This window comes from Mobula birostris, chromosome 6 (genome assembly GCF_030028105.1).
Source record: "Mobula birostris isolate sMobBir1 chromosome 6, sMobBir1.hap1, whole genome shotgun sequence".
NCBI classification, from domain to species: Eukaryota; Metazoa; Chordata; class Chondrichthyes; order Myliobatiformes; family Myliobatidae; genus Mobula; species Mobula birostris.
In genome coordinates this window covers 164,436,047-164,463,668 of record NC_092375.1, presented here as the reverse complement: position 1 = coordinate 164,463,668, position 27,622 = coordinate 164,436,047, and the positions used below count along the sequence as shown (strand labels likewise).

At 41.9% G+C, this 27,622-nt stretch overlaps 1 protein-coding gene and 1 long non-coding RNA gene across 4 annotated transcripts in view; one reads left to right on the top strand and one right to left on the bottom strand.

Annotated features, from left to right (window-relative positions):
• Positions 1-7,274, top strand: part of LOC140199528 (uncharacterized) — a 70,765-nt gene extending 63,491 nt beyond the window's left edge. Inside the window, exon 4 of the long non-coding RNA XR_011886438.1 lies at positions 5,031-7,274. This is a non-coding gene — a long non-coding RNA (uncharacterized lncRNA). The remainder of the gene's footprint in view (positions 1-5,030) is intronic.
• The window catches only part of sestd1 (SEC14 and spectrin domains 1), a 137,922-nt gene extending 110,545 nt beyond the window's left edge, over positions 1-27,377 (bottom strand). The window contains exons 1-4 of one of the 3 annotated variants that reach the window (XM_072261772.1): positions 27,165-27,377; positions 12,374-12,437; positions 7,437-7,528; positions 65-173 (exon numbers count right to left, since the gene is read on the bottom strand). In XM_072261772.1, coding sequence (XP_072117873.1) covers positions 65-173; positions 7,437-7,491 — 164 coding nt within the window. In that variant the 5' untranslated portion in view covers positions 7,492-7,528; positions 12,374-12,437; positions 27,165-27,377. Of the gene's footprint in view, positions 1-64; positions 174-7,436; positions 7,529-12,373; positions 12,438-26,971; positions 27,086-27,164 lie in introns of those variants that run through there. The other 2 variants (XM_072261773.1, XM_072261774.1) reach the window with 2 other exon arrangements.
• Between the last annotated feature and the right edge of the window lie 245 nt (positions 27,378-27,622).

The window sequence follows — 27,622 nt, the reverse complement described above, 5'->3', positions numbered from 1 at the left end:
CCATTTGGTTAATAAAGATAATTATATCTTTAAAGTATAGGACAAAATGCATGAATAAAGTCACCTTGGAATGCTGAGCAAGTAATCCAGAGTTACACTTAACTCCTCCATGTTTGTTTGCTCTGAACAGAGTGGAATTGTTAGGATAAGTCCACTCCTTCTATCCTTGCCTCCTGAAAAATACAAGTTTTGTTAGCATTTGTCTTTAATAAAGTTAATCAATACAAAATCTCATTAGAATCTAATCACATCAAAAACCTCAACTGGTTCTCTTCCCACAGATGTGGCCTAACCCAACAATCTTTGTTTCTATTTTAGACCTCCAGCATCCACAGACGTTTGATTTTCTTCCCCCACCCATCATGCCCATGCTTGGTCACCTCCGTAATCTTACTAAGATGAAGTTATAACCATGATCTTTATGTGTTCAATGCATTTGTAACAGTGAAGTCTACATCATGTTGACTTTTCAAGAGTTAGATACTTTATTGATCCCAAAGGAAATTACAGTGTCACAGTAGCATTACAAGTGCACAGATACAAATATTAGAAGAGAAATAGAAAGAATAAAAAATAAGTTACCACAAGCAGTCTAACAGGAACGGGTCATCAGTTCCCCGGCTATAGGTTGACTCATTATAGAGCCTAATGGCCGAGGATGAAAATGACCTCATATGGCATTCTTTGGAGCAGCACAATTGTCTTAGTCTATTAGTAAAAGTGCTCCTCTGTTCAGGCAAGGTGGCATGCAGAGGGTGAGAAACATTGTCCAAAATTGCCAGGATTCTCCAAAGGGTCCTTTGCTCTCCCACAGCCTCCAGTGTATCCAGTCTGGCTCCTATAACAGAGTCAGCCTTTCTAATCAGTTTCTTGAATCTGTTGGCATCACCCATGTTGATGCCATTGCCCTAACACACCACTGCATAGAATATTGTGCTGGCAACAACAGACTGGTAGGACACGCGAAAGAGAGGTCTGCATACTCCAAAGGACTGCAGTCTCTTCAGAAAGTAGAGGCGACTCTGGCCTCCGAGCTGATGCTCCACTGAAGCATGTCATCCAGGTGCACCTCCTTCACAAACTCATTTCTTCAACATTAGGTGGCTCAAGATGGGTGGAACGGCAGTGTACTGGTCAGCACATTTCTTTACGGTGGCAGTAATACGGGGTCAATTGCTGCCGCTGTCCATAAGGAGTTTGTACTTTCCTCGTGACTGCACAGGCTTCTTTTGGATGCCCTGGTTTCCTTCCACATTCCAAAAAATATACAGATTAGGGTTAGTAAGTTGTGAGCATGCTATATTGCAGCTGGATGCATGCAGACACTTGCGGAGTGCCCCAGCACATCCTCTGACTGTGTTGGTCACTGACATAAATGATGCATTTCACTGAACATTTCGATGTACAAATAAAATTATTCTTTAAATCTTTATCATTTAGACTTCTTTTTCATTACAATCCAATTTAAAACATACCAATTTTGATTTTACACAGCTTCTGTTTCAATAGAATGCAAGAAAAAGTGATGAGCTTTAGATGAAGTTAACGCTATTCACTGCAAAGTCTGTGAAAGAATAGAGACTATTCTTAGAAAAAGATCCTTATCACCAGAGATCAGAGGTAACAATAACATGAAAAAGTGGGAGTGGTTGTAGATTCAGTGATGTTTACCTAAAAAAGAATGTGCAAGAGTGGCTTTGCCATTCAGTAAATGTAAATGAACTTGTTGAATTATTCCCCAGGAGGTTTCATTTCCAAGATCTAATAAAATTATAATTGCACAGCAACAATCTGAAAGCAGAAAATAAATCGGTGTCACAGCACAATGTGTGATCTGTCCTGCATTTCAGTAAATTAAGGACTTAAATTAAGAAAGATGGGAACTATTCCCATCTTGCTAAACAATTTTCTGCCATAGATCAATAGGAAAGAATCTGGCTTAGATGGCATCCTGTGCAGATAAGCAGGCGGGCATTTGCAGAAATTTTTATTCTCTCCCTGCTTCAGTCTAAGGTTCCCACCACTATTATCCCTATATCCAAGTAGTCTTAATAACTACTAACCAACTGTTTTGACATCTACTATTGTAAGGTGCTTCAATGGCCGTGCCATGCACTGACTCCAGCCTCCAGGACAACTTCCACCCACTGCAATTCATCTACCACCAAAAACAACATCTGCCACAGACCTATCGCTCTAGCCCTACATTCATCTCTAGTGCATCTTAACAGTAAACACATCTATGATGGGACCATTGTTTATTGCCTACAGCTCCACCTTCAATACAATTTCAAGCAAACCCATCTGCAAACTCCTCAAACTGGGACTCAGTAGTTCCTTTTCCAACTGAATCCTTGACTTCCTGACCAACAAACTGCAAATCAGCAAGGAGAAGCAGCAACACCTCCACCGTAATTATCCTCAACACCAATGCCCCACAAGGCCTCCTTGTACACTCACAACTGTAGACACAGATTTAGCTCCAACTCCATCTGCAAGTTTGTCAATGATACCACCACAGCGGTCCATTTCTCAAATAATGAATCGCAGTACAGGAAGGAGAACCTAGTGGCATGGTATCATGATAATCTTCCCATTAATATCATCAAAACAAAAGAGTTGGTCATTGACTTCATGAAGTCGGGATTGGGTTGTAGTTCACATGCTCCTGTTTACATCAACGGAGTTGCCGTTGAGAGGGTTGGAAGCTTCAAGTTCTGAAGAGTGAACATCACAAGTAGCTTGTCCTGATCCAATCATCACATAGATACCATGACCAAGAAAGCTCACTAGTGTCTCGACTCCCTCAGGGGCCTGAAGGAATTCAACATGTCCCCCTGACACTCACCAATTTTTAACTGGCGCACCATTGAAAGCATCCAATCCAGGTGCATCCAGCTCATTATGGCAACTACTCGACATGAATTCAAGCTGCACAATCATGGACACAGTTCAGTTCAGTTCTGAAACTAGCCTCCCCACCATGAAGAGTCTACACTTCTTCCTGCCTCAGTAAAGCAGCCAGCATTATTAAAAACCCCGTCCACTCCAGATATTCTCTCTTCTCCCTCCTACCGTTGACCAGAAAATACTAATGCTTGAAAACAGCTATGGTCAGGCTCAAGAACAGCTTTTATCCCTCTGTTAAGAGGCTATTCTTTATATGAGGCTCTATAAAGCACTGGAGAGGCCTCACTTGGAGTATTGGGTGGAGTTTTGGGCCCCTTATCTTAGAAAGGACATGCTGACACTAGAGAGGGTTCAAAGGAGGTTCACAAAATTGATTCCAGGATTGAACGGCTTATCATATGAAGAGTGTCTGATAGCTCTGGGCCTGTATTCACTGAAATTCAGAAGAATGAGTGACCCAATTGAAACATATTGAATGGTCAAATGCCTCGAAAGAGTGGATGTTTCCTGTGGTGACAGAGTCAAAGGAACAGAGGACACAGCCTCAGAATAGAGGGGCATCCTTTTAGAACAGAGATGAGGAGGAATTTCTTTAGCCAGAGAATGGTGAATTTGTGGTATTTATTGCCATAGGTAGCTATGGAGGCCAAATCTTTATGTATATTTAAGGCAGAGCGTGATAGATTCTTGACCAGCCAGGGCAAGGAGGGCTAGGCAGGAAGTTGGGGTTGAGAGGGAAAATGGATCAGCCATGATGAAATAACAGGCTCAATAGGTCAAATGGCCTAATTCTGCTTCTATATCATATGGTCTTATTCATTGGTTCACTTGTACAATAAAATGGACTCTTGACCTCAATCTACCTCATTAACACCTTGTAACTTATTGTCTAACTGCAGTGCGTTTTCTGTTACACCTTATTCAGCACTCTGTTGTTCCACCTTGTATTACCCTAAACGCACTGTTGTTTGGACTGAATTGATCTGAGTGGTATGCAAGATAATTTTTTTTACTGTACTTCCGTGCATGTGACAATAATAAACCAATCTAACAATTTAGAAATTCCACACAGAGACAAAGTTCTCAGCTTTATGGCTTCAGTAACATCAGGAGGCTTAGAGATGCAGGTTTCTTTTTTAGATAAGATAAGAACAATTTTTTATTGTCAAAATTAAGATAATAAAAGCATTACAATAAATTAATCAACAGGATGAAACATGCAACTTTATTTGCAATCCTAGTGGAAAATGTTCAAATCCATCTTTGATATCCAGAAAGTGAAAAAGACTGCACTTTGGGAATCTGGTTTTGTGCAGAAGTCCATTAGATATTCTTGGTAAACTTGATGCCAACAATACTTTTTATATCAAATGATTATCAACACGATGGAATCTATAAATATTGTTCCAAGTTCAAAAAATATTTACACAACTTGGAAGTTTTACTTGTCCTCCCAAAGGAAAAAAATTCAAGGTTACTGTGCTATTTAATGCTTATCAAGAGAATGCTTACAGTAAAAAGCAAGGTAAGCTAACTGAATTTGTTACAAAATATTAGCTAAGGGGCACTTTTGATCATTTTTGTTTATAAGGTTTAAGTTTACTGGTGAAATTTCAATACTGAGACCTAGACAAAACAAAAGTAATAAAAGGAGGCACAAAATAATGTACATCCAATTGTCTTAATATTCCACACAATTTTCTTTCTTGTAAACTGTGAAATTAACTATTAGAGGTAAACTTGAAAATTTTAGAAATTAAAGCATCATTTTGACAATATACATTAGTTATTATCGGAAAAGTTACAGGTAAAGCTTTATATACCCGAAATGTCACAACTTGTCTTTTCAGAATCAGGTTTAATATCACCGGCATCTGTCGTGTATTTGTAACATATGCAAAATGTTGGAGGCACTCAGCAGGTCAGACAGCATCTATGTAAAGGAACAGAGTCGATGTTTCGAGCTGAGACCTTTCATCAGGACTGGAAAGGAAGTGGGAAGGAGCCTGAATTTTGAGGGGGGGAGCTTAGGATGATGGTGCCCAACAGTGACTCCTCTGCTTGCATCTTTGGAAACAGCTCTATTTCTATCTTTAATATCTCTTTTTTTTCCTTTTCAGGGTTCTTTTGAAGACCCTGACCTGGAGTTACACGCTGACTTCAATTCTTTGCAGAAATGGGACCCGCTCTCAGGGCCTCACGACCGGCCATTTTTCGATGTGCCAAGGACTCAGCCCTGGAAGCCTAGCGTGCCTTTAGGGTGCCGGATTTTCGTGGCTGTGGAGGCAGGTGGATTAGAGGTCGGTGCCGCCTCAGAAAACTGGTGTGTCACAAGATATGGAATATCATAAGCTCCAAACTGGCTGTGTGCCCAGAGACCCAAGATCTTTGGATGCAGAGCTCAGGAAAAGTGACACAACAGACTTCTAATACCATAAAATTGGTGAGTTGTTTTGTTATGTCTCCCCTCTCTCTGTGAAATGGGGGCAATTCTTTTTCCCTTATTCAGGAGAGAGAGAGCCTGTGATATGTCAAATTACCTGGTGAACGAATAGTCTTTGGGGTACTGTAAGTCTGTGTCTTTACTGACGCTTTGCTGCATTCTTGAGTGCTTGCTGGTGGGTGCAGATGCTTTTTTTGCTGGTGGAGGAGTGGGGGGCTCGTCGCTTGGCTGCTGCTTATGCGTAGAAAGGGGGAGCTGGGGGTGCTTTAACTGGCATTCATTCTTTGGGGCACTCCTCTGTTTTTGTGGATGTTTGCAAAGATAAAGAATTTCAGGATGTAGTTTCTACACATTTTTCAGACATTAAATTGAACCTATTGAACAAGAATGTGGTGGAGGGAAATAGTACGAGCCAGATGGTGATAGGTGAAGCCGGATAAGGGGAAAGGTAGGTGGGTGGAAGAGAGAGATGATGTGAGAATCTGGTGGGTGATAGGGGAAGAGATAGGCTGAGGGAGGAGGAATTTGATAGGAGTGAATAGTGGACCATGGGAAAAAGGAAATAACAGGCACCAGGGGGAGGTGATATGCAGGTGGGGAGAAGGGATAAGAGCAGGAGTTCCCTTTTGCCATGTACCTTTACCATGAATCAAGGGGTCTGTGGACCCCAGGTTGGGAACCCCTGGGTAAGAGGGAAGCCTGAATGGGGAATAGGAAAATACAGAAGTTAGGCAAATTGATGTTCATGCCATTAGGCTGGAGGCTACCCAGACCAAATATGAAGTATTGCTCTTCCAACCTGAGAGTGCCCACATTGTGGCAGTAGAGATGGCCACGGGCTGATATATTCGAATGGGAATGTCCGAGTGGAATTAAAATAGTTGACGAATGGGAAATCCTGCCTGTTGTAGATGGAACATAGGTGTTCAACAAAATGGTCCCACAACCTACACTGGGCCTCGCTGATACAGAGAAGGCCACACAGGGAGCACTGGATACAGTATACAAACTGACAGACTTGCAGGTAAAGTGCTTCCTCATCTAGAAGGACTGTTTCATTCAAACGTGCTTTAGTAGTAGTGTAGGATAATGGCATCACCACAACAAAGAATATGTATCTGCCTCTAGCACCAATCCTGGCATTATGTCCTATGCATTTACTACTCTGTGCAAAAAAATCTTCCTTAGACACTTCTTCTATACTTTCTGCAAATCACCTTAAAATAATGTCCTTTCATAATAACCACTTTCACCCTGAAAAAAAGATACTGGCTGTCCACTTATCTATGCCTCTTACGGTCTTAACCTTCATCAAGTCACTTTTCATCCTCCTTTGCTCAAAAGAGAAAATCTCTAGCTCCCTCAACCTTTCCTTATTAAGACATGCTCTCTAACCCAGGCTTTATCCTGGTAAATCTCATCTGCACCCTCTCTAAAGCTTCCACATCCTTCCTATTAAGCAACCAGACCTGAATACAATAATTCAAGAGTGGTCCAACCAAATTGTTATACAGCTTCAACATCTCTAGAACTCAATTCTCTGACTAATGAAGGCCAATACACCATAAACTTTTATAACCACCCTATTAACTTTCATGGCAACTTGGCGGGATCTATGAACATGGACCCCAAGATCCTCCCATCCCTCCACACTGTTGTAAACCTGTACTCTGTCTTCCAAAAGTGTACCACTTCACATTTTTCCAGATTTAATTCTGCATTCTATCAACGCCCCACGAACCAAGTAAAAAAATCAAGCAGTACTACTTTCAAATTTTGTATGAGTAAACAGCAACATTAAGCCTCTGATCAAAATATATGCACAACTATATTATCTTTAAAAAAAACAATATTCTACAGTATTAGCATTACATTTTCTGATATCCAATGCAAACATTCCACGAACTGAAATTGCTGATGAAACCCCAATGACGCATATTTGAAAAGTTTCTTTAATATGTAACCTTAATACTACTAATAAAAAAAAGCATTTATTAAACCAAGTATGTATATAAGTGGGAACACAAATCTTTCTGAGAATTACTTAGCACGTACAACCATCAAGTAACACAAAACACTATACCTGAAAGAAAGGCTAGCCTTTTCTTCAGAATAGGCAACATACTTGTGGCTTCCATTGTTTCAGGATGAGATTGGTCACAAGTGTCCACAATTCTGTAAGAAAAAATATACACTGAATCAGCATTATTTCAAAAAATTAGCTCTACCTCAGAATATGTGGAATAAGAATAGTAGTGAGTCAATCACTAATTCAGCAACATTACTTTTACCCATTTCTAGGCATCAACTCTAATCCTTTGAGTGACCCATGCTTTGATAAAATCCACCTTGGATACACAAGCAAAATAAAATCCCCTTCCTCCTGCTGGCTCCATGCCATTTCACTGACTGTACATCGGGCATATAACTGTACCTCACAACAAATGTAGTAATGAAGTACCAGGAACAACTGATATGACACACACACAGAGAACAACTCACAGTAAAGTAACCATTTTAACACTTTTATTCCTGATTATATCTTTGCCAAAAACTATTGAATTCAATAACAATTCTGCCTTTGCAAGTGAGCATCCATGACAGGTTTTTGCCACTTTTTTTAGATTATGAGGACGCTCAGCCCTCGTTTATTATCAATTAGAAATGCATGCATTAAAAAATGACACAATGTTCCTCCAGTATGATATCACAAAAACACAAGACAGACCAAGACTAAAACTGACAAAAACCACATAATTATAACATATAGTTACAACAGTGCAAAGCAATACCATAATTTGATAAGAACAGACCATGGGCACTGTAAAAAAAAAAGTCTCAAAGTCTCAATAGCCCACCATCTCACGCAGACGGTAGAAGGAAGAAACACTCCCTGCCATGAGCTTTCAGTGCCACAAAGTTGCTGATGCAGCATCCTGGAAGCACCCGACCATAGTCTGACTCTTGAGTCCGTCCGAAAACTTCGAGTCTCTGACACCGAGCACTTCGACCCCGGCCGCCAAGCAACAGGCAAAGCCGAGGATTCGGGGCCTTCCCCTCCGGAGATTTCGGATCACACAGTAGTAGCAGCAGCAGCAGCGAAGCAGGCATTTCAGAAGTTTCACCAGATGTTCCTCCGTGCTCTCACATCTGCCTCCATCAAATCAGAATTGTGCATGGCCTCCTACTTGACAGATTACAGATATTCATCACCAGAGAGGCCACACGCGCTGCGTCGCGCCGCCACCTTCTCCTCCTCCCTGATGCAAACTTATTCCATAAAATCCAAACTTGGATAAACGATCAAATTCTTGTCTCCAGCCACCAACTCCAAACTGTTGCTCTAGGTATCAGTTTCTTCACACTGCACGGGTTTACAATCAAACAACTTTCTACACAAAACACTTGCCAATATGACACATACATGTAGAATGACAATCAGAATCATGTTTCAGGACATTCTAGTTTCATCAAATGTACTTGGATGGAAGTTACTAAACAATGTTGTCTAATATGGCCTTAAGTGGGGTCTTGAAATGCAAGTGATTAACATGTATGTGTGTCACATTTCCTGTAAACTACGTGAGCGGTGAAACAGTGCACAAGTTACCAGCATTTGTGGAACTGTGAAGAAATTAGGAATTTAAATACATGAATGAAATAATATTGAATTCAATAAATAGCTAATATCATTCATGTGGACAACAAAGCAAATCCCCAATTACTGAAATTTCTGGTTAATTGGGACAGATCAGGACCTGTATGTTTTGGCCCAATTAAACAGCTGACCCAATTTGTCCAAGTTTTATAAAAATAGCTACAAAGGTAATAACAAAAACAAAGATAAACTATCATCTGAGTAACAAATTCTGTTACCCAGATTATAACTCAGCTTTAAATGAAATACAAAACAAATTAGAACACGACAAATATTACTACCATACTATAAAACTGTGTATTAGCTCCTAATAGTTCTTGATAGTACACTGTATTGTTCTTTTGATCGACTATAAATGAATGAAGTCAGCCCACAAACCTAGTGCAAATAATAGTGTAGATAATACTTCCTTCATACAATGCTATGATGATTGCATCCTTCAAATCTTCATTTTCATTGTAACATTCAAGGTGATTGTCAATACCTTCAAATTCTTCATAGTTCCTAATTTGTTGAAGTAATAAAATTTTCATTTTCACTCCTAGCTGTTCTGATATCTCCAAGCCTAAATGCTTGGAACCACAATGAGCAATACTGTTTTGAATAGTCTTACTGCTAATTTCTCACCATTTGTCACCAATAACAAAGATCACTGCTTTTTCCAACACAAACACAAGCAACTAATGCTACTTTTAAAAACTGTTCGCTCTTAAGCACAGTGTGGTGCCTAACTGCCTCACAAGTACATGCAACCGATGCGAGCTAAAAGAAGTTGGGCAATAGTCTCCTGTCCCAATTAAGGGACATAGTGTCCCAAATAAACACAGGGAATCCCAGCAATGTTCTTGATTAAGTTTTGTTCTTTAAGAGTTGCCCCAAATAAGAGCTGCCCCGATTAATCGATAACTCAATTAACCGGAACCTACTGTAGATCCATTTAATTCACCAATTACTGTTAATGAAGAAAATGTGCCACATTACCCAAACCTGTACATTTTGAGATTCAACATAGTACTGTACAGATACACTTAACCAACTGGACAACAGAGTTGATCAAAGCTTTACAGTCATAGTACATCTACTCAAGCAATCAACAGGGAGGAGGTTCCACAAGGAGGAGGTGACATCCTTTATGATGGCAGTGCCCAAATCTGATGCCGATTCAATCAGTGTGGAAAATAGCTCACTTGTTCTTGACACAAAACAGGAGAAAAACAGAGCAGTCAATTACAGTCCCATCAGTTCACCGTCAACCTCAAAATAATTGCAAGGTATTATGTTATCAAACAGCTCTTATTGTCAACAACCTACTCTCAGATGCTCAATTCCCCTCCCCACCATCAGTAGTATATACAAGAGGTGCTGCCTCAGGAAGCCAACCCCTACCCAAATTCCCCATTGAAAAGATTCCCCACCCTCCGGGCATGCCATCTTCTCAGAGCTACCATCAGGCAAGAAGAAAAGAAGCTTAAATTCCACATAACCAGGTTCAAGAACAGCAATTTCCCTTCAAGCACTGGGTTCTTGAATTAACTGGCATAACGCTAACTACCACAGTCTAGCAATGCTATGACCAATTTGACTGATCAACCTGCACCAAAAATGGACTTTTTTTTTGTTCTAATGCCATTCTTTTTTGTAAAAATTGTGTACAATTTATGTTTAATTTGTGTTTTTCTAGTGAATATTGTTTATATGATTTTGTGCCTATGATGCTGCTGCAACTAAGTTTATAATTGTACATGGGCATGTATGTACTTGTGGATAGGATACAAATCCATGTACATATCTGGGGGCAGCACAGTAGCATAATGTAGTTAGTGTAATGTTTTACAGCACCAGCGACTTGGGGACCAGTTAGCACTGCTGTCTGTAAGGAGTTTGTATGTCCAGTTACCACCGCTCCCTCTATCTCCCCATGACTGCATGGGTTTCCTACAGGTGTGCCAGTTTCACCCATATTCCAGACATATGGGTAAGCAAATGTACGTTGGTGCCGGAAGCATGGCTACACTTGCGGGCAAGATATGCTACTTGATTCAGTAACATACTGAATTATATTGGGCAAAGTGCACAACTAAATTAAATTTACACATTTACTTGAAATTAAGAAACCAAGCAAAATACAAATTCAAATGTGTTAAAAGCATTGTCCAACTAAACTGCTCAGGTAAAAGATCGCCCATGACCTTACTGAATGACAGAGCAGGTGCCATGGGCCAAATTATCCTATCACTGAGTACATTCACAAGGAGCACTGCCACAGGAAAGCTGCATCCATCAAAGGCCTCACCTGTTCAGGCCTTGCCCTCTTCTCACATCTACCATCGGGCAGGAGGTGCAGATCACCTAATAGGTCACACACTATCGGGTTCAGGAACAGTTATCACCAAACAACTATCAGGCTCCTAAACCAGCGTGGACAACTTCATTCACCACTACTTTATACTGATCCTATGGCCTTAAGACTCACTTTCAAGGACTCTTTACAACTCATGTTTTCAGTACAGGTCGACCTTCACTGATCCAACCACCTGAAATCCGGTTCCTTCGATAATCTGCACTGAATTTTAAATTGTCCGCGCAACTGTAATTTCAAATTTTCCGGGCCACTGTACTAATCTGCTACGCATTGTTTTGGTTGCGCTAGATCTGTTCATGTGTTGGCACACTCTTGTAAGCACAGACAGGCGATTCCTGCTTGTTTTCCTGCATTTATTACTATCATTTGCGTGAGGCGTGGCCGCCCGGCACCCACCTGTTTCACCTGCCAGCGGCAGGGAAGCTGGCACACACTGGGTCAGCCCACCTTCTCACCCACCTGCCGGCAGTCACGCACTCCCTCCGGCGTCGCCCGGCCGGCGCTCCATTCTCTTCTGCCTATGACCTCAGATCAGATATGGTGACGCACTAAATTTAAGCATATTACTAAGCGGAGGAAAAGAAACTAACAAGGATTCTACCTTTGAATCCTTTGAAATTTTAAAGGTATGATGAGGCGGTTAGCTATTGCTTAATGTGATCCTTCTGTAATTCAGCATTTTCACTAATCCGGCACTCCTCAGGTCCCAATGGTGCCGGATTATAGAAGGTCGACCTGTATTATTTTTCATACACAGTCTGTCTTTTTTTGCACATTGGTTGTTTATATACAGTTCTTTTTCATACAATTTTATTGTATTTGATTTTTTTTCAGTAAATGACTGCAAGAAGATAAATCTCAAGGTAGTATACGGTAGCATATAGGTATTTCGATAATTTAATTTTAACTTTTGATTACTCTTGCTTCTACTTCATATGCTCTTATCGTTGACCTGCTTTATGAAGTTTTGTGGCTTATGGAAAGAAATGTTACCACTTACTTGAAGGAATTCTGTCAGCAGATGCATGATTCTTCAGTCTCAAAATTCATCACAAGTCAATGTCCTATAAAATACAATAATAAAGCTGATATAATGATAAACTGTTTCAAGGACTTTGCTGTTCAATGTTTAATATTCTGTGTTATTTGCTCAATTTTTGCCATTCATGTGATTGCTCTTTTTTGTGCTTTGGGTGCTTGATGTTTTCCTTGAACAGGTTCCATTGTGCTTCTTTGTTCATGGCTATCCGTGGAAAGGTGAATCTCAGGGTTGTATCCCGCATACATACTTTAACAAGAAATATACTTTAAATCCAGTATTAAGACAGATGTGAAAACTGGGAGTATTGTCAGGTTTGTAAATAAATTTGCAAAAGGGTGAAGATTTTGTCAAAGTATTACAGGACAAGAAGTCAGAATTTCAAGGAATACAGTAATGGATGATTGGAGAACAATTACAGATTGCAGTGACTTTGACATAAGCAAGGAAGCATACGGAAAAAAAGGCTGAAACTAGCAGTGAGGAGGAAGGTAGAAAAGTCAGACATTACAACCAGGGCAAGAGGGACTAACAACCCAACCTGCAACTTCCAAGAGGAAGAAACTTACCTACAAGCTACAGATCTACAGGACATAACCCCAGAGGAGCCTTGGGCGGGGTGGGGGGGGTGGGGTTGGATGAGCATCCCCCACCCCCCAGGACAGGAAAATCACCTTTGGCAGGCAGAGGGGCAGATTACTGGCAGGTTAAGTGGCCTCCAGCAAACCATCAGAGGAAGTGGCTGCAGTTTGAGAAGGACATAATCCATATTGAGGAGGCTATAGAGGTGGGGTGTAAAGGTTTTGCTGGCTGCTCTGCTAGATACATGGGTCACGACCAAAGAAAAGATGACTGGAGTCTCTTGGCATTTTAGTGCAAGGGTGTTTATTTGGTGCATCAGAAATCACTTACAAAAATTAGTGAAAATAGTGAAAAACAATTCCAATATTTCTACAAGTAAACACAACAATAGCTCCATATGTTTTCTGGCCCACTGTGAATTCCTCACAGTCCCTATCTCTCTCCTTCATTGAGGGCAAAGAGCTCCTTTCTTTGGCACTAAGACATACCATCTTTAATTACCAACAAAGTTAACTTAAGACTAAATAGGAATTAGAATACGATGCACCCAATAGTACAGTTACAATATTACAAAATAAACAGAAGTATCAACCCTAAATACAACATACAAACAACATTTACACATCCCCATTACTAAGGAAAGGGAATATTCTGCTGTGTATTGTGGGAAAGATACCATAAGGCCAACTGGAGCACATCAGCTTGGTTTAAAACTAAACTGAACTTTGGAGTTTGACTCTGATTGTACGTAGCAATGCAGAGGGAAAACAGTGGGTACACCAGGGAAGACATTAAAATGCGTACACTCACCGCAACAACAGCGAAATGAAAAGGCAATGTTTACCTGTGAATGAATTCGCGTGTCTAAGGAGTGCGCTTACTGTGTGCTCTCTGTCACATTACCACCTTTCTCTCCTGCAGCGACAATGCTCAGCAGCCAAAACAGGTAGTCTGCAGTAACCGTTTCTTTCAATGCTTTATAGTGGACACAGAATTTGAAGGGTTGGGGCTCCAGGTACCACCATGTCACTCTGGCATCCTTCATTGTAAGAATCCACATCAATGCTGTGTGGTCTGTGTAAAGATCAAACTCCCTGCCAAGGAGGTAGTACAGGAGGCTGTCAAAACCCCACATAATGGCCAGACACTCCTTTTCAACAGTGGAAAAGCTGGTTTCCCTTGGGAGGATTTCTCGGCACTGCTAAAGAACAGGTTGCTCGACTCCAGGTTGCCCTTGTGTCTGCATTGCTCCAATGCCTACTCCTGAGGCATCCACCTGGACAAGGAACCATTTGTCAAAGCGAAGGACAGGTGAAGGACACATGTGGGCTCTAAGGGCTTGAAAAGCATTTTCATCCACACTTGTCAAAGTCACTGGGTTGTTTACAAGGTTCCTAGTAAGATTCGTCAGAGGTACGGCCAGAGTGGTGAACTGATGAACAAACCTGGAATACCACCCTGCCAGACCCAGGAAAGACTCCACTTCCTTCTTGGTGTGAGGTCGAGGGATTGTTGTGGATCGCTTCTACTTTGTCCACCTGTGCTCAAACGTCTTCATGTCCCAGCTGGCAGCCAAAATATGTGGTTTCCCTTTTTGCCTACTCACTTTTTTTGTTGACAGAGGGCAAGACTGGTAGCATGGATATTCCCCAGGACCCTGTTCAGATGGTCCATATGCTCCGACCACATCTGGCTGTAGACGATCAAGTCATTTAGGCAGGCCGCACTGCAGTCCTCACAGCCTTGGAGCACCCAGTCCATCAGCCATCGGAAATTTGCTACTATGCCATGAAGACTAAAAGGCATCACGGTGAACTAAAACAAACCCAGGGGTATGTGGAAGGCAGTGAAAGGCTTTGTTTAGTAATCAGGGGAATCTGCCAGTAGCCTTTGCAAAGGTCCAGTGTAATAATGTAGTTTTCCCATCCAATCCTTACTAGTAGGTCACCAAAGCAGGGCATAGGACAACCATCAAAAAACAAGAAATGGCATTCAACTTCCAGAATTCAATGCATACCCCCGTGGTGCCATCCTTCTTGGGGATAATATCAATAGGACTGCTCAACTCACTAGTTAAAAGCTCGATGACTCCCAGTTCTGGCTTGGTCCAAATTGCATCCTTCAGGGACACCACAAGTCACTCTGGCACTCTGTAGCAGTGTTGTGCACTGAACCCTGGTGAGGTCTCATCCTGATGGAATTCTTTAGGACTTTTGGCAGCCCTAGTCTCTGCAGGAACAGCTGTGGAAAGTCAGTAAACACCATCTGCAGCTCCATAGTTAATGGCCATCAAGATCCAGGGCCCCTCCAGGCCTCCCCAACCCCTTCTGAGTCATCCTCTTCTGCATCCAGCAGACCAGGAGAGATGTGCTGTTGGCGGAAGAACTGGCATATTTCTTAGAACACCATTGACTTTCTAGGTTTTTTGGTTCCTCTCTTGCACAGAGGTTGTAAATCAGCCATTGCTTTGGTTTCAGCACAAAACCAAAAAGCGAACAAAATAAGAAACAGCACCATCTACTCCTGGGTTAACAGATGGATGTGACTGGCCATTTCTCTTCCTCAGTAACTCAAGTAACACAGGCTAATCTCTCCCCAGAGTCATGTCAATTGGTAATCTCTCCAGAACCCCCACTTTCATCAATAGTGAGTTCTGTCAGCGACTCAGACTTTCAGCCTTCATGGAAGCATTGGACAGGTGTTTAGTGACTGCAGCCAACACCAAAAGCAGGGGTATCATTTTCTTAATTAATGACAGTGAGCTACCAGAATCTAAACGACCTTTAACAGGTTTTCCATTAACTTTCTCCTCACATTCTTCTCATTTTCCATTACCATACTCACAATCATTACAGTCATTATCATCATCACCACACTCTCCCTCACTTGGTGTATAGCACATTCCTGACAATTTGGGCTTCTTGAAAGGACACACAGAGAACTTATAACCCGGCAGCTGACAATGGCAGCAAATAAGCCTTGAAGAAACTACCAAAGGTCCGTTGCCCTCATATCTCCCACTCTCCAATTTCGCATATACCCTAAGAGTCCCTTCAAGGATTAGAGTCTCTGCTGCTTCAGAATGGTGACCACGATGAAGCCCCCTTGCAGGCATCGCATGGCAAGGCGGACTGCAGTGTCCATCCATTGGCTCATGCTCTCGGACCCTTGTTCTGATGTCGAGAGGAAGAACCCACTGCAGATGCTACAGAACAATGGCCTCACCAGTCTCCTCCTTGGACTCCTGCTCTGGTCAAATCCATCCATTGTAGTGTCCCCTCAAGTGATAATACTTTTCAGTGGTTGACTCCCCTTGGTGGTATAGTACAGGAACGGGAGCGTAGCGATAGGTTGCTGCCAAGATATCAAATTTAACCAGCAGCACCTCCTTCAGGTCAGGATAGTTCTTGGACCTCTCTTCATCAAGAATTGTACCATTAGTAGTGGCACTAGCAGGCAGGCCCACTCCTCCTTTGGCCATTGCCATAATCCAGGCCATCCTCTCAAACCTGAGCAGCTAATTCCCAATATCGTCACCTTTTGATGCCAAGAAGGCATCATGGGACCTTTCCGCAGGCTTTAGTGCTCCTTTTTAAAAGCATCATCTCTCCTCTGCTGGGCAGACAAAAAATTTCTGAATACATTTTCCATGCAGGGTTCAGAGGTGGTGCCACTTGAAGGCCTTTCTGCTTCTGGCCTGAGTTTGGCCCTGGGCTGAAATTCTTCCTCCTCCAAGGTCTCCAGTGTTTCCCAGGCATCGGCTTCATTTTTAGCCTCAGAGTTTCTTGACTTGGAACCGCAATCCCATTCTCCCCAGAGTTGAATGTACCCCTTTGCGATTGGCCATCCAACCACTGCCACCATATGTTAGATACGTGGGTTATAACCAAAAACAAAATGGTTAGTCACTTAGCACTTTAGTGTAAGACTGTTTATTAAGTGCGTCAAAATTCAAACCTACAAAAATTATGAAAGTAGTGAAAAAAAATGCCAATATTTACAAAATTATATCTACAAGAATACAACAATAGCTCTGTACTTACTCTTGTCCAGTGTGAACTCCTCGCAGTCCTATCCCTCTCCCTTACTGAGGGCAAAGAGCTTCTTTTTTAAGCACTAGGCAATACTACCTTTAAGTACCAGAAAGTTAACTTACCACTACATATGAATTAGAATATGATGCATTCCATAGTGCTGTTACAATGTTAAAAAAATAAACTTAAGTTCTTCTCCTTCTTCCTCATGTGCCTTACGCGTTACATGCTTGGGCGATCATGGTTTTCCACATCAAACAATTCTTCACAGCGTCAATGATATCTCGCACACTTAAATCTGTTAGTTCTTTCACAGAAACATGAGTATCTACCTTAAATATAGTAGACAAACAACATATACACATTTACCCACCCCCATTACTAAAGAAATTGAATATTCTATTGTGTATTGCAGGAAAGGCACCATAAAGCCAACCCAAGCACACCAGCTCAGTTTAAAATTAAAACTAAACTTTGGTGTTTAACTCTAAATGTTGGCAGAATGCAGAGAGAAAACATTCAAGTGCGTACACTCACCACAACAGCAAAATGGCAAGGCAATGTTTACGTGTGAGTGAATTTGCATGTGTAAGGAGTGCATTTACCGATGTTCTCCATCACATGCTCGCTCTGCAGAACCTAATCTTTCCCTTGGCATAACAGAGGCTATAAAGAGAAGAACCATCAGACTGCTGAGCGTGCCTCCAGATGGCTGTGGATCAAGAGGCGTGACCTGTGGACTAATGATGCTGAGACTCAAGCTGGGGCCTGATCAACCTTGGCTGTGTTTTTGAACAACAATGTCTGATGCTGAAAGACCTGAGACACCCAATGACCCCGGTTACATCACTAATGACATGTCCTGATGCATCTGAGGATGCATCTCAACAACACTTCAGTTATAGAGCATGAAACTCAGTTTGTGGCTAAACAAAATCCTGACTCCACGTATTTTTTATCTTAAATAAGCGAGTTTACATTAGTCTAGAACAGAAAATTACAAATTTATAAAACTACTAGACAACGGGGTGACTTGTTGGGGCACCCTTTGAGAGAAGGGTAGTGCAGTCTGATGTGACCAGAATGAACATTAAATTTTTCTGAATGCTATTGCTATCTCTTTGATTTGGAAATTAAAGAAGAAAAACTCAGCTTATTAAAAGAAGAAAAATGCATAGCAAGACAAATATGTGACCAGAATGAACATTAAATATCCATGAAGTAAATTTGAAGGAATCGGGCTTGCTGGGTCGGGTATGGAATTAAATGTCCGATGTAATGATGGATTTGGCCTTGAATTATCACAGAAAGATTCCATCAATTCCTAGTTGGAATGACTTCTTTGGCACCAAAGGATGTCATTTGGAAGAGGCAATTGTATTGTCTGATGTTCTTCCTGAACTCGTTTGCAATAGGTTCATCATTGCTGTACAAATTGAGGAGTTCATTAGGTAGAGGCTGCAAATTGCCTATCCTGACCTTTCCCTTCAAACAGCAGAAATGTGCGGTTTCTCCAGTGAATAGGAAGGCACGACAGTGAGGGCATACTCTCGTCATCGAACCAACATCAGCAGAAATGTGACGGCATGCGAGTCGTGCATTTTGCCTTGCTCTTTCTCTGTTGAGGTATTGTCATTGAAAGCCGCCATTGTCGGCTTCAGCAACTCTCGCAATAATTACTCCGTGCTGCATATTCTCAAGTTGATCTTTCCTTTTCTCCCGTCTCTTCCTCTCTCCTCCTTCTCTGCCTGTTTTTGTCATTCTGGAGACACGCAGCCCTTTCATCCTTCGTCTCTTCATCTCTTCTACCATTTGTTCTTTTTCTCTGATTCTGGAGTCGTGCGGCCCTGACCTGATCGGATTCTTGTTCTCTCCTCCGTCTGTGCCTTATTGTTGTCATTTTGGAGACGACTTTGCCTGTCCTCCTCTGTCTTGTCTTCTCTCATCTTTTTTGTCCTGACTCTTTGATCCCGGAGTTGTGCAGCCCTGGCCTCATCCGATTGTTGTTCTCTCCCTCTCCTTGCTGCTTCCCGACGACGTTTGGCGTCATCACTTGACCATAATGTCCCCCTTCTCTTTCCATGCAGCATAATTAGGCTATCCATATATTTTTACCTAATGCTTGATAGAAGATAGGAAGCAGTAACACCAAAGCCTCCAAGCTGCTGAGGCTGGCTGTGTGCATGCATCGGGCTGTGGCATCCAGATTTCTGTGATGGCCGATCGGGTCTCGGGTGAAAGGCAGCCTGTTGATTTTTGGTGAATGAGCAATTTTATACGAATATATAACCCTGATCTTTGTCTGCATTCTGTAAGTTAGTGCATTTTAATTCGATTTAGCCAAAAAAAGTGCTGCTGTAATGCACCGTTTGCGCCAACTGGCGGTCACAAACAGACAGACAGACAGAGCATGAGAGTTTTAGTAGTATATAGATAAGACATGGCAAGAGATTGCAGCTGAGGGAAATGGATCAGCCATGATGAAATGGCACAGCAGACTATGACCGAATGGCCTAAATTTGCTGCTATCTCCCGTATCCCTTCATGTCCTGACTAGTGAAGAACCTGTCAACCTCTGCCTTAAATATACCCAATGACTTGGCCTCCATTAGCACCTGTGGCAATGAATTCCACAGATTCACCACTTTCTAGCTAATTAAATTCCTCATCTCTTTTCTAAATGGACATCCTTCAATTTCTGAACCTGTGTCCCCTGGTCTTAAGACTGTTCCACCATAGGAAACATCCTCTCCAAAACCTTTCAACATTCAATAGGTTTCAATAAGATCCCCCCCCCCATTCTTCTGAATTCCAGAGAGTACATACCCAGAGCTATAAAACACTCCTCATATGATAAGCCTTTCAATTCCAGAATTATTTTTGTGAACCAGCTTTGAGCCCTCTCTAATTTCAGCACATCCTTCCTTAGATTAGGAGCCCAAACTGCTCGCAATACTTTAAGTGAACCCTCACCATTGCCTTTGAAAGACTCAACATTGCTTTTACATTCTAGTCTTCTTGAAATGAATGCTAACATCGCATTTGCCTTCCTCACCACAGACTCAACCTGCAAATTAACCTTTGGGGAATCCTGCATGATAATGTTGCACCCCAGATTATTGAATTTTCTCACCATTTAAAAAATAATCTACACTTTTATTTCTTTTACCAAAGTGCAAGACCATACACTCCCCAACACTGCATTTCATCTGCCACTTACTTGCCCATTCTCCTAATCTGTATGTCCTTCTGTAACCTCTCTGCTTCCTCAAAACTACCTGCCCTTCCATCTATCTTCATATCACCTGCAAACTTTGCCACAAAACCATCAATTCAATATCCCAACAACGACCACTGTGGAACACCACTAGTCACTGGCAGCCAACCAGAAAATGCTCCCTTCATTCCCACTATTTGCCTCCTGCCAATCGGCCACTGCTTCATCCATGCTAGTATCTTTCCTGTAATACTACAGACTCTAATTTGTTAAGCAGCCTCATGTGCGGCAACCTGTCAAAGGATCTTCTGAAAGTCCAAGTGCAGACTATCCAATGATTCTCCTTTGTCTATTCTGCTTGTTATTTCATCAAAGAATTGCAACAGATTTGTCAGGCATGATTTTCCCTTAAATTTTATCATGTGCCTTTAAGTGCGGCAAAATTACATCCTTAACAATCGACTCCAACATTTCCCCAACCACTGAGGTCAGACTAACTGGCCTATAGTTTCCTTTATTCTGCCTCTCTCCCTTCTTGAAGAGTGGAATGACATTTGCAAGTTTCCATTCCTCTGAAACCGTGCCAGAATCCGTTGATTCTTGAAAGATCATTACCAATGCCTCCACAATCTCTTCAGCCACCTCTGTTAGAACTCTGGGTTGTAAGCCACCTGGTGCAGGTGGCTAACCTATCTTCAGACATTTCAGCTTTGCAGGGATCTGCTCCCTAGTAATGGTAATTTCATACACTCTGTCTCCACCACACTCAAACTTTTGGCATACTGCTTCTACAGTGAAGACCCAGGCAAAATAATTAATTCATTTTTTGCCCCCCCCCCATTACTCCCCCCAGCATCATTTTCCAGCAGTTCTATTTATCATCAAAACAGATTTCAGTAATCTATGTAGAGTATGATAAAACAGCAGACCCAAATCAAACTCTTTTCTAACTTATTAATGAGCCTGGAATTTCAGATATGCAATTTTTCCTGCAAAGTGACACCAATATGCAAAATGTTCCTATGATACTGTAAAATGATGTATATGAATTTAAGACAGGGTTTATAGAATTGTACTTAGAAACTATAAACAAGTAGCATGTTAAAATAATGAATTATTGGTAATATAATCTTGCAAGCATGTCAATAGATTATAGAAATAAAATGAACAGAAACTGAGATCAAGAAGGGATTAAATCAGTTTGCACCTCCTCTGCTAAATCCTTGCTAGATATGCTTTGATAAATACCAATTTATAGCTTTTAAACAGAACTAGAGTCAATAAACTAATAAAATTATTAAATGAAAACCTGTAAAAAGCTGACGCTGGAAATCTGCAATAAAAACAAAACTGCATGGAACAGTCAGGAAAACCTCTGGAAAGAGGAGCAGAGTGAACACTTCAGGTTATTTCAACTAATGGTCTGGACTTGAAACATTAAATGCAGCATCTCCAAGTTTGCGGATGACACGAAGCTGGGCGGCAGTGTTAGCTGTGAGGAGGATGCTAAGAGGATGCAGGGTGACTTGGATAGGTTAGGTGAGTGGGCAAATTCATGGCAGATGCAATTTAATGTGGATAAATGTGAAGTTATTCACTTTGGTGGCAAAAACAGGAAAACAGATTATCTGAATGGTGGCCGATTAAGAAAAGGGGAGGTGCAACGAGACCTGGGTGTCATTATACACCAGTCATTGAAAGTGGGCATGCAGGTACAGCAGGCAGTGAAAAAGGCAAACGGTATGCTGGCATTTCTAGCAAGAGGATTCGAGTACAGGAGCAGGGAGGTACTACTGCAGTTGTACAAGGCCTTGGTGAGACCACACCTAGAGTATTGTGTGCAGTTTTGGTCCCCTAATCTGAGGAAAGACATCTTTGCCATAGAAGGAGTACAAAGAAGGTTCACCAGATTGATTCCTGGGATGGCAAGACTTTCATATGATGAAAGACTGGATGAACTAGGCTTATACTCGTTGGAATTTAGAAGATTGAGGGGAGATCTGATTGAAACGTATAAAATCCTAAAGGGATTGGACAGGCTAGATGCAGGAAGATTGTTCCCGATGTTGGGGAAGTCCAGAACGAGGGGTCACAGTTTGAGGATAAAGGGGAAGCCTTTTAGGACCGAAATTAGGAGAAACATCTTCACACAGAGAGTGGTGAATCTGTGGAATTCTCTGCCACAGGAAACAGTTGAGGCCAGTTCATTGGCTATATTTAAGAGGGAGTTACATATGGCCCTTGTGGCTAAAGGGATCAGGGGGTATGGAGGAAAGGCTGGTACAGGGTTCTGAGTTGGATGATCAGCCATGATCATACTGAATGGCGGTGCAGGCTCGAAGGGCCGAATGGCCTGCTCCTGCACCTATTTTCTATTTTCTATGCTGTACAGGTGTCCCCCACTTTTCGAACGTTCGCTTTACGAAACCTCGCTATTACGAAAGACCTACATTAGTTACCTGTTTTCGCTAACAGAAGGTGTTTTCACTGTTACGAAAAAAGGCAGTGCGCAAAAAAAAGCAGCTCGCGATAAAAGGCAAAGCGCACCCTGAGCAGCCAAGCTCCTCCCCCGGAACTGCATTCTAGCCGGCATTGCTTAAACACATGCCTGTGAGCAGCTGTTAGCAAGATGAGTTCTAAGGTATTGGAAAAGCCTAAAAGAGCTTGTAAGGGTGTTACACTTAGCGTAAAACTAGACATAACTAAGCATTTCGATCATGGTGAACGAAGTAAGGACAAAGTGAGTTTGGCTTGTGGAAGCTGATGAAGATGAAGTTGAAGAGGTTTTGGCATCCCATGACCAAGAACTGATAAATGAAGAGCTGATGCAATTGGAAGGGGAAAGGATAACAATCGAAACCCAATGCAGTAGCGAATGGACCGAAAGTGAAGTCGTCCAGGAACTGAACGTGAAGCAACTGCGTGACATTTTCGCTGCAATAATTGCAGAAAAGTACAACTTCAATTTTGAAAGGGTACATCGGTTTAGGGCATATTTGCAAGATGGTTTGAGTGCTTACAAAGAACTGTACGATAGAAAAATGCGCAAAGCTAAGCAGTCAAGCATACTGTCATTTTTCAAGCCTTCCACATCAGCCACAGCAGACGACAAACCTTGACCTTCAACATCGAGGCAGGCAGACATAGATGATGATGACCTGGCTGCCCTGATGGAAATAGACGACGATGAGATGACACTCCAGTGCCCCACCACCCCAACCCCCGGGCCACAGACCGATATATTGTCGCAGAGAATGCAGCGGTAGGCGGGGTGCACCCAACACATCTGTAAGAAAAAAGCCGAAATAAACAAACTAATTAATTAGGTGCTGCCCAGCACGTAAATGTCGGACCAGATCAGATGCGATGCAATCGGCAATCACATCTGATCTGGGCCGACATTTACGTGCCGGGCAGCACCTAATTAATTAGCTTGTTTATTTCGGCTTTTTTTTAAAAATGTGCTGGGTGCGTCCCGGCTACTGCTGCATTCTCCGCGGATCGGTATCGGTTCGCTACCCAGAGGTTGGGGACCACTGCACCACCCCAGCCTCCGACGACTCAGCCTAACACACCATCATCAGTGTGCTCGGCGCTGTCTTCCCGATTCCGGTAAGTGATACTACACTGTACATACATTATTTCTACTTTATATGGGCTGTGTATTTTTATGTGTTATTTGGTATGATTTGGCAGCTTCACAGCTTAAGGGTTACTGGAGAGAGTGTTTCTGCCGAGAGCGCTTGTGTGAGATTTTTGCTACGGAGAACAGTGCGGCGACGATTGTAGAAAAGTATTTCTACTTTATATAGGCTGTGTATTTATATCATTCCTGCTTTTACTATAAGTTACTGTTATTTTAGGTTTTATGTGTTATTTGGCATGATTTGGTAGGTTATTTTTTGGGTCTGCAAACGCTCACAAATTTTTCCCATATAAATAAATGGTAATTGCTTCTTCACTTTACGACATTCTGGCTTGCGAACCGTTTCATAGGAACGCTCTACCTTCGGATGGCGGGGGAAACCTGTATTTCTCTTTCCACAGGATGCTGCCTGACTTGTTTTTTCTTTTTATAAATGAAATTAATAAATGCATTGACATACATAAAGACAAATATCTTGGATATTCCTCAGCAAGCATCTAAAAGCAACAGAAAAAAAACAGATAACATTGCAGAGTCCACAATAACTAGAGAAAATCAAAATTAAGTTCGATTGCTGATGAGACTGTTTGGTTCATTTGATAATAGATGAAGATTACATAACAAATATGTATATGAGGAAAAAATTAATTATATTTCATGTATAAAACTTTTTTGACACAAATGGCATCTCTGTCAAGTATTTAAAATGTGGACTTTATGTCAATGGAGTCAATATTAGCAACTAGCTATAAGTGACTAAAGGGCAATTTAGGTGTGGCTACTCACAACTTGGATAAGCAAGAAAAGAAAATAAAATATGCACCTCGTCGAAATTCTTGATTTATTTTCAATTTTGATGATGATCGTTAATTAACATTGTACGCTGCACTGAAGAAAGTACAAGATAACAATGCATAACTATATCAGACATCATTCACCTGTGACAAATTAAAAACAAGGAACCAAATTATGTTGTGGGTCTTCACAAGGCATTAAATATCAGGCAAAGGCAAAACAGAATTTAAAAGATATAATCAAGACAATGAAAATGCATGGCACTAGAAAATAATGGTTGAGGATATTATCATAAACAAGAGAAAATCTGCAGATGCTGGAAATCCAAGCAACACATACAAAAAGCTGGAGGAACTCAGCAGGCCAGGCAACATCTACAGAAAAGAGTACAGGTGATTTTCGGGCCGAGACCCTGCATCAGGACACCAGGCTAAGTACTTTTGCCAGTACTATATATCATACCCATCAATTCCATTTGATTCTTCCACCATTCACCCAAATTATTAGTGATTTACAGTAACCAATTAACAAAACAAACAGAATGTCTTTGCAATGTTTGAAATATAGGAGGGAGCCAGATTATACCAGAGGAAAGTCAGGAGAAAAGGCAAGTTCCAAACAGACAACACCAAAGGTCAGGATCAAATAGGTACAATATATAAATTAGAGTCAGCCTTTTCAGGAGTGAACCTAAAATTTGCAAAGGGTGAAAGCTTAGAACTCTTCTTCAAGCAGTAGTAGGTGTTCATTTAAATATTAGTTTAAAAGTCCAATCTTGAGGATTTCTGTTAACCAGTAAGCATTCAAAGATATGGGAACAAGGGCAAATAATTGGACTTGTCACAGGTCAAACATAATCTTGTGAAATGGTAAAACAGACCGAAGTACTTAAGTGGCCAAGTATATTTCCAAGTATATTCTACAATTAAAAAAACATGACATCAATTAAAGTTTATCGGCAAAAGATAGCCAACAACACACCAGTTTCCTATAATGGTGTTATATTATGTGCTCAAAAACCCAGAATAACTCATGAAATCTGCTATTCAGATGTAAGAGTTCGAGCAAGGTGACACCCTATTCACATACTGATACTTTTCAGCAAATAATCTGTATTATTCACTAAAATCTAGATCCACCGGGAGTAGTTTTTAAAAAAACAGAAGCAAAGTACTGTTTGGCAATTGGACTATTTTAATGGTTTTAACACAGTAAGCACCACAACTGGACATCTGAGACATGTTGGACTATGACAACCTGTGTTCTATTTGCATAAAGAAATGGAGAGACAGCCCTCACATTCCACATCATGTGAACAATTAAGCAGACTTCTTAACAGTTTGGTCTCAACGTGATAATGGGTTTAGACATCCCACTGATCAAATAAAAAACATTCATCAATCTGGTTTATGAAAATAATCTATTTTCTATCTTTGCAGTTACAAAGTATTTATTGAGTCATAAAATTATACAGCAAATAGGCCTTTTGACCCAATTCATCCGTGCCAACCAAAATACCCACCTAAACTAATCCCATTTGTCTGCTTTGGCCCATATCCTTTTAAACCATGTACCAGTCCAAATTTTTCATACACCTCCTCTGGCAAGGCATCCCATATACCCACCACTGTCGGTGAGGAAAAATAAACTACCCTTCCCACCCCCTTTAAATATTTTCCCTCTTATCTTAAACCACATCCTCTAAGTTTAGAATCTACCAAAGCAAAACAGTGTGACTATCAGTCCTCGTGATTTTTTAAACTTCATGTTCAGCCTCCTTCACTGCAGGGCAAAGCAGTCAGCTTCTCCAGTCTCTCTTTATAACTCAAGCCCTCCAATCTGTTCTGCAACCTCTGCAGCTTAATCACATCCTTCCAATATGCGGGCTGGGCAGCAACTTGATATTTCAGGAGAAGCAGCATTTGCTCTCTCATATCATGATCCGCTCCCAACCCACAGGAAGTACTCATTCAATCCTTTTCGAAAATGGCTGGAATAAACCCAACACAGCGCGCACCCCTGTTTTCAGCATCGGAGCTGTGATTTTAAATCCGCGTGGACAGGGGCATGGATTGCCATTAAAAAATAAAATAAAAACCCTACACCGGGGGTCGCAGATTGGGAAAATAACCGCAGCCACTCAATAGGCTGTGGGCGCTGCCACCGAACAAAGCTCCATCAAAACCAACTGATTCAGGCCTACTCTTCCCCTCGAGTCCTCTTCGGCCAAGCAATCATCTCAACCGTAAATTCTCTGGCATTTATATAAAGGACGCTCATTTTACCGGCGGCAGTGTTGGCAAACCGCTGGGCCGCAGCAACATGATCGGCGGACACGAGAGGACACGCCAGCAGCCCAGCCCGGGCCGGGGCGGCCGCCCTCCTTTGTTGCCCGCCCGGGGTGAACCGGGTTGCCCTGTCTCACGCAAAGCTCGCCGCACACAGGTGAAGCAACGCAAGCCCGCGCTCCCCGCTCACCTGCAGGCGCTGGCCGTGCGCAGCTCCCCTCTCCAAAGGCGCTCCTCTGGTCCCGTCCGGCCGCCTGCCAACGCAGCCGGACACCCACCCCTCCCTCAGTAACAACGGACGGCAATCGCATCAGGCAGCAGCGCTCTCACTGCAACTTGCCTCAATTAAAGCTTTTCTCCTTCTCTCTCTCTCTCTCCCCCCTCGCTCTCTCTGTATCCTCCCCGCCCACCACTCGCAGCAGCGCTTAACACAAGGCAAATTCACCACTACTCCAAAATTAACATTTCACGCTCAAGCCCGAAGTTTTCCCCACCCACTTTACGATGCCGTACTGTATAATTGAGATCAATGAACGGACCAAGTGAGACTCATAACAACGGAGAAAACACCCTACAATTGAGAGATGCTACGTTATACAGTATATGGAATCAGTGTTCATCCTACTTGCTTTCTCCGATATTCCCGCC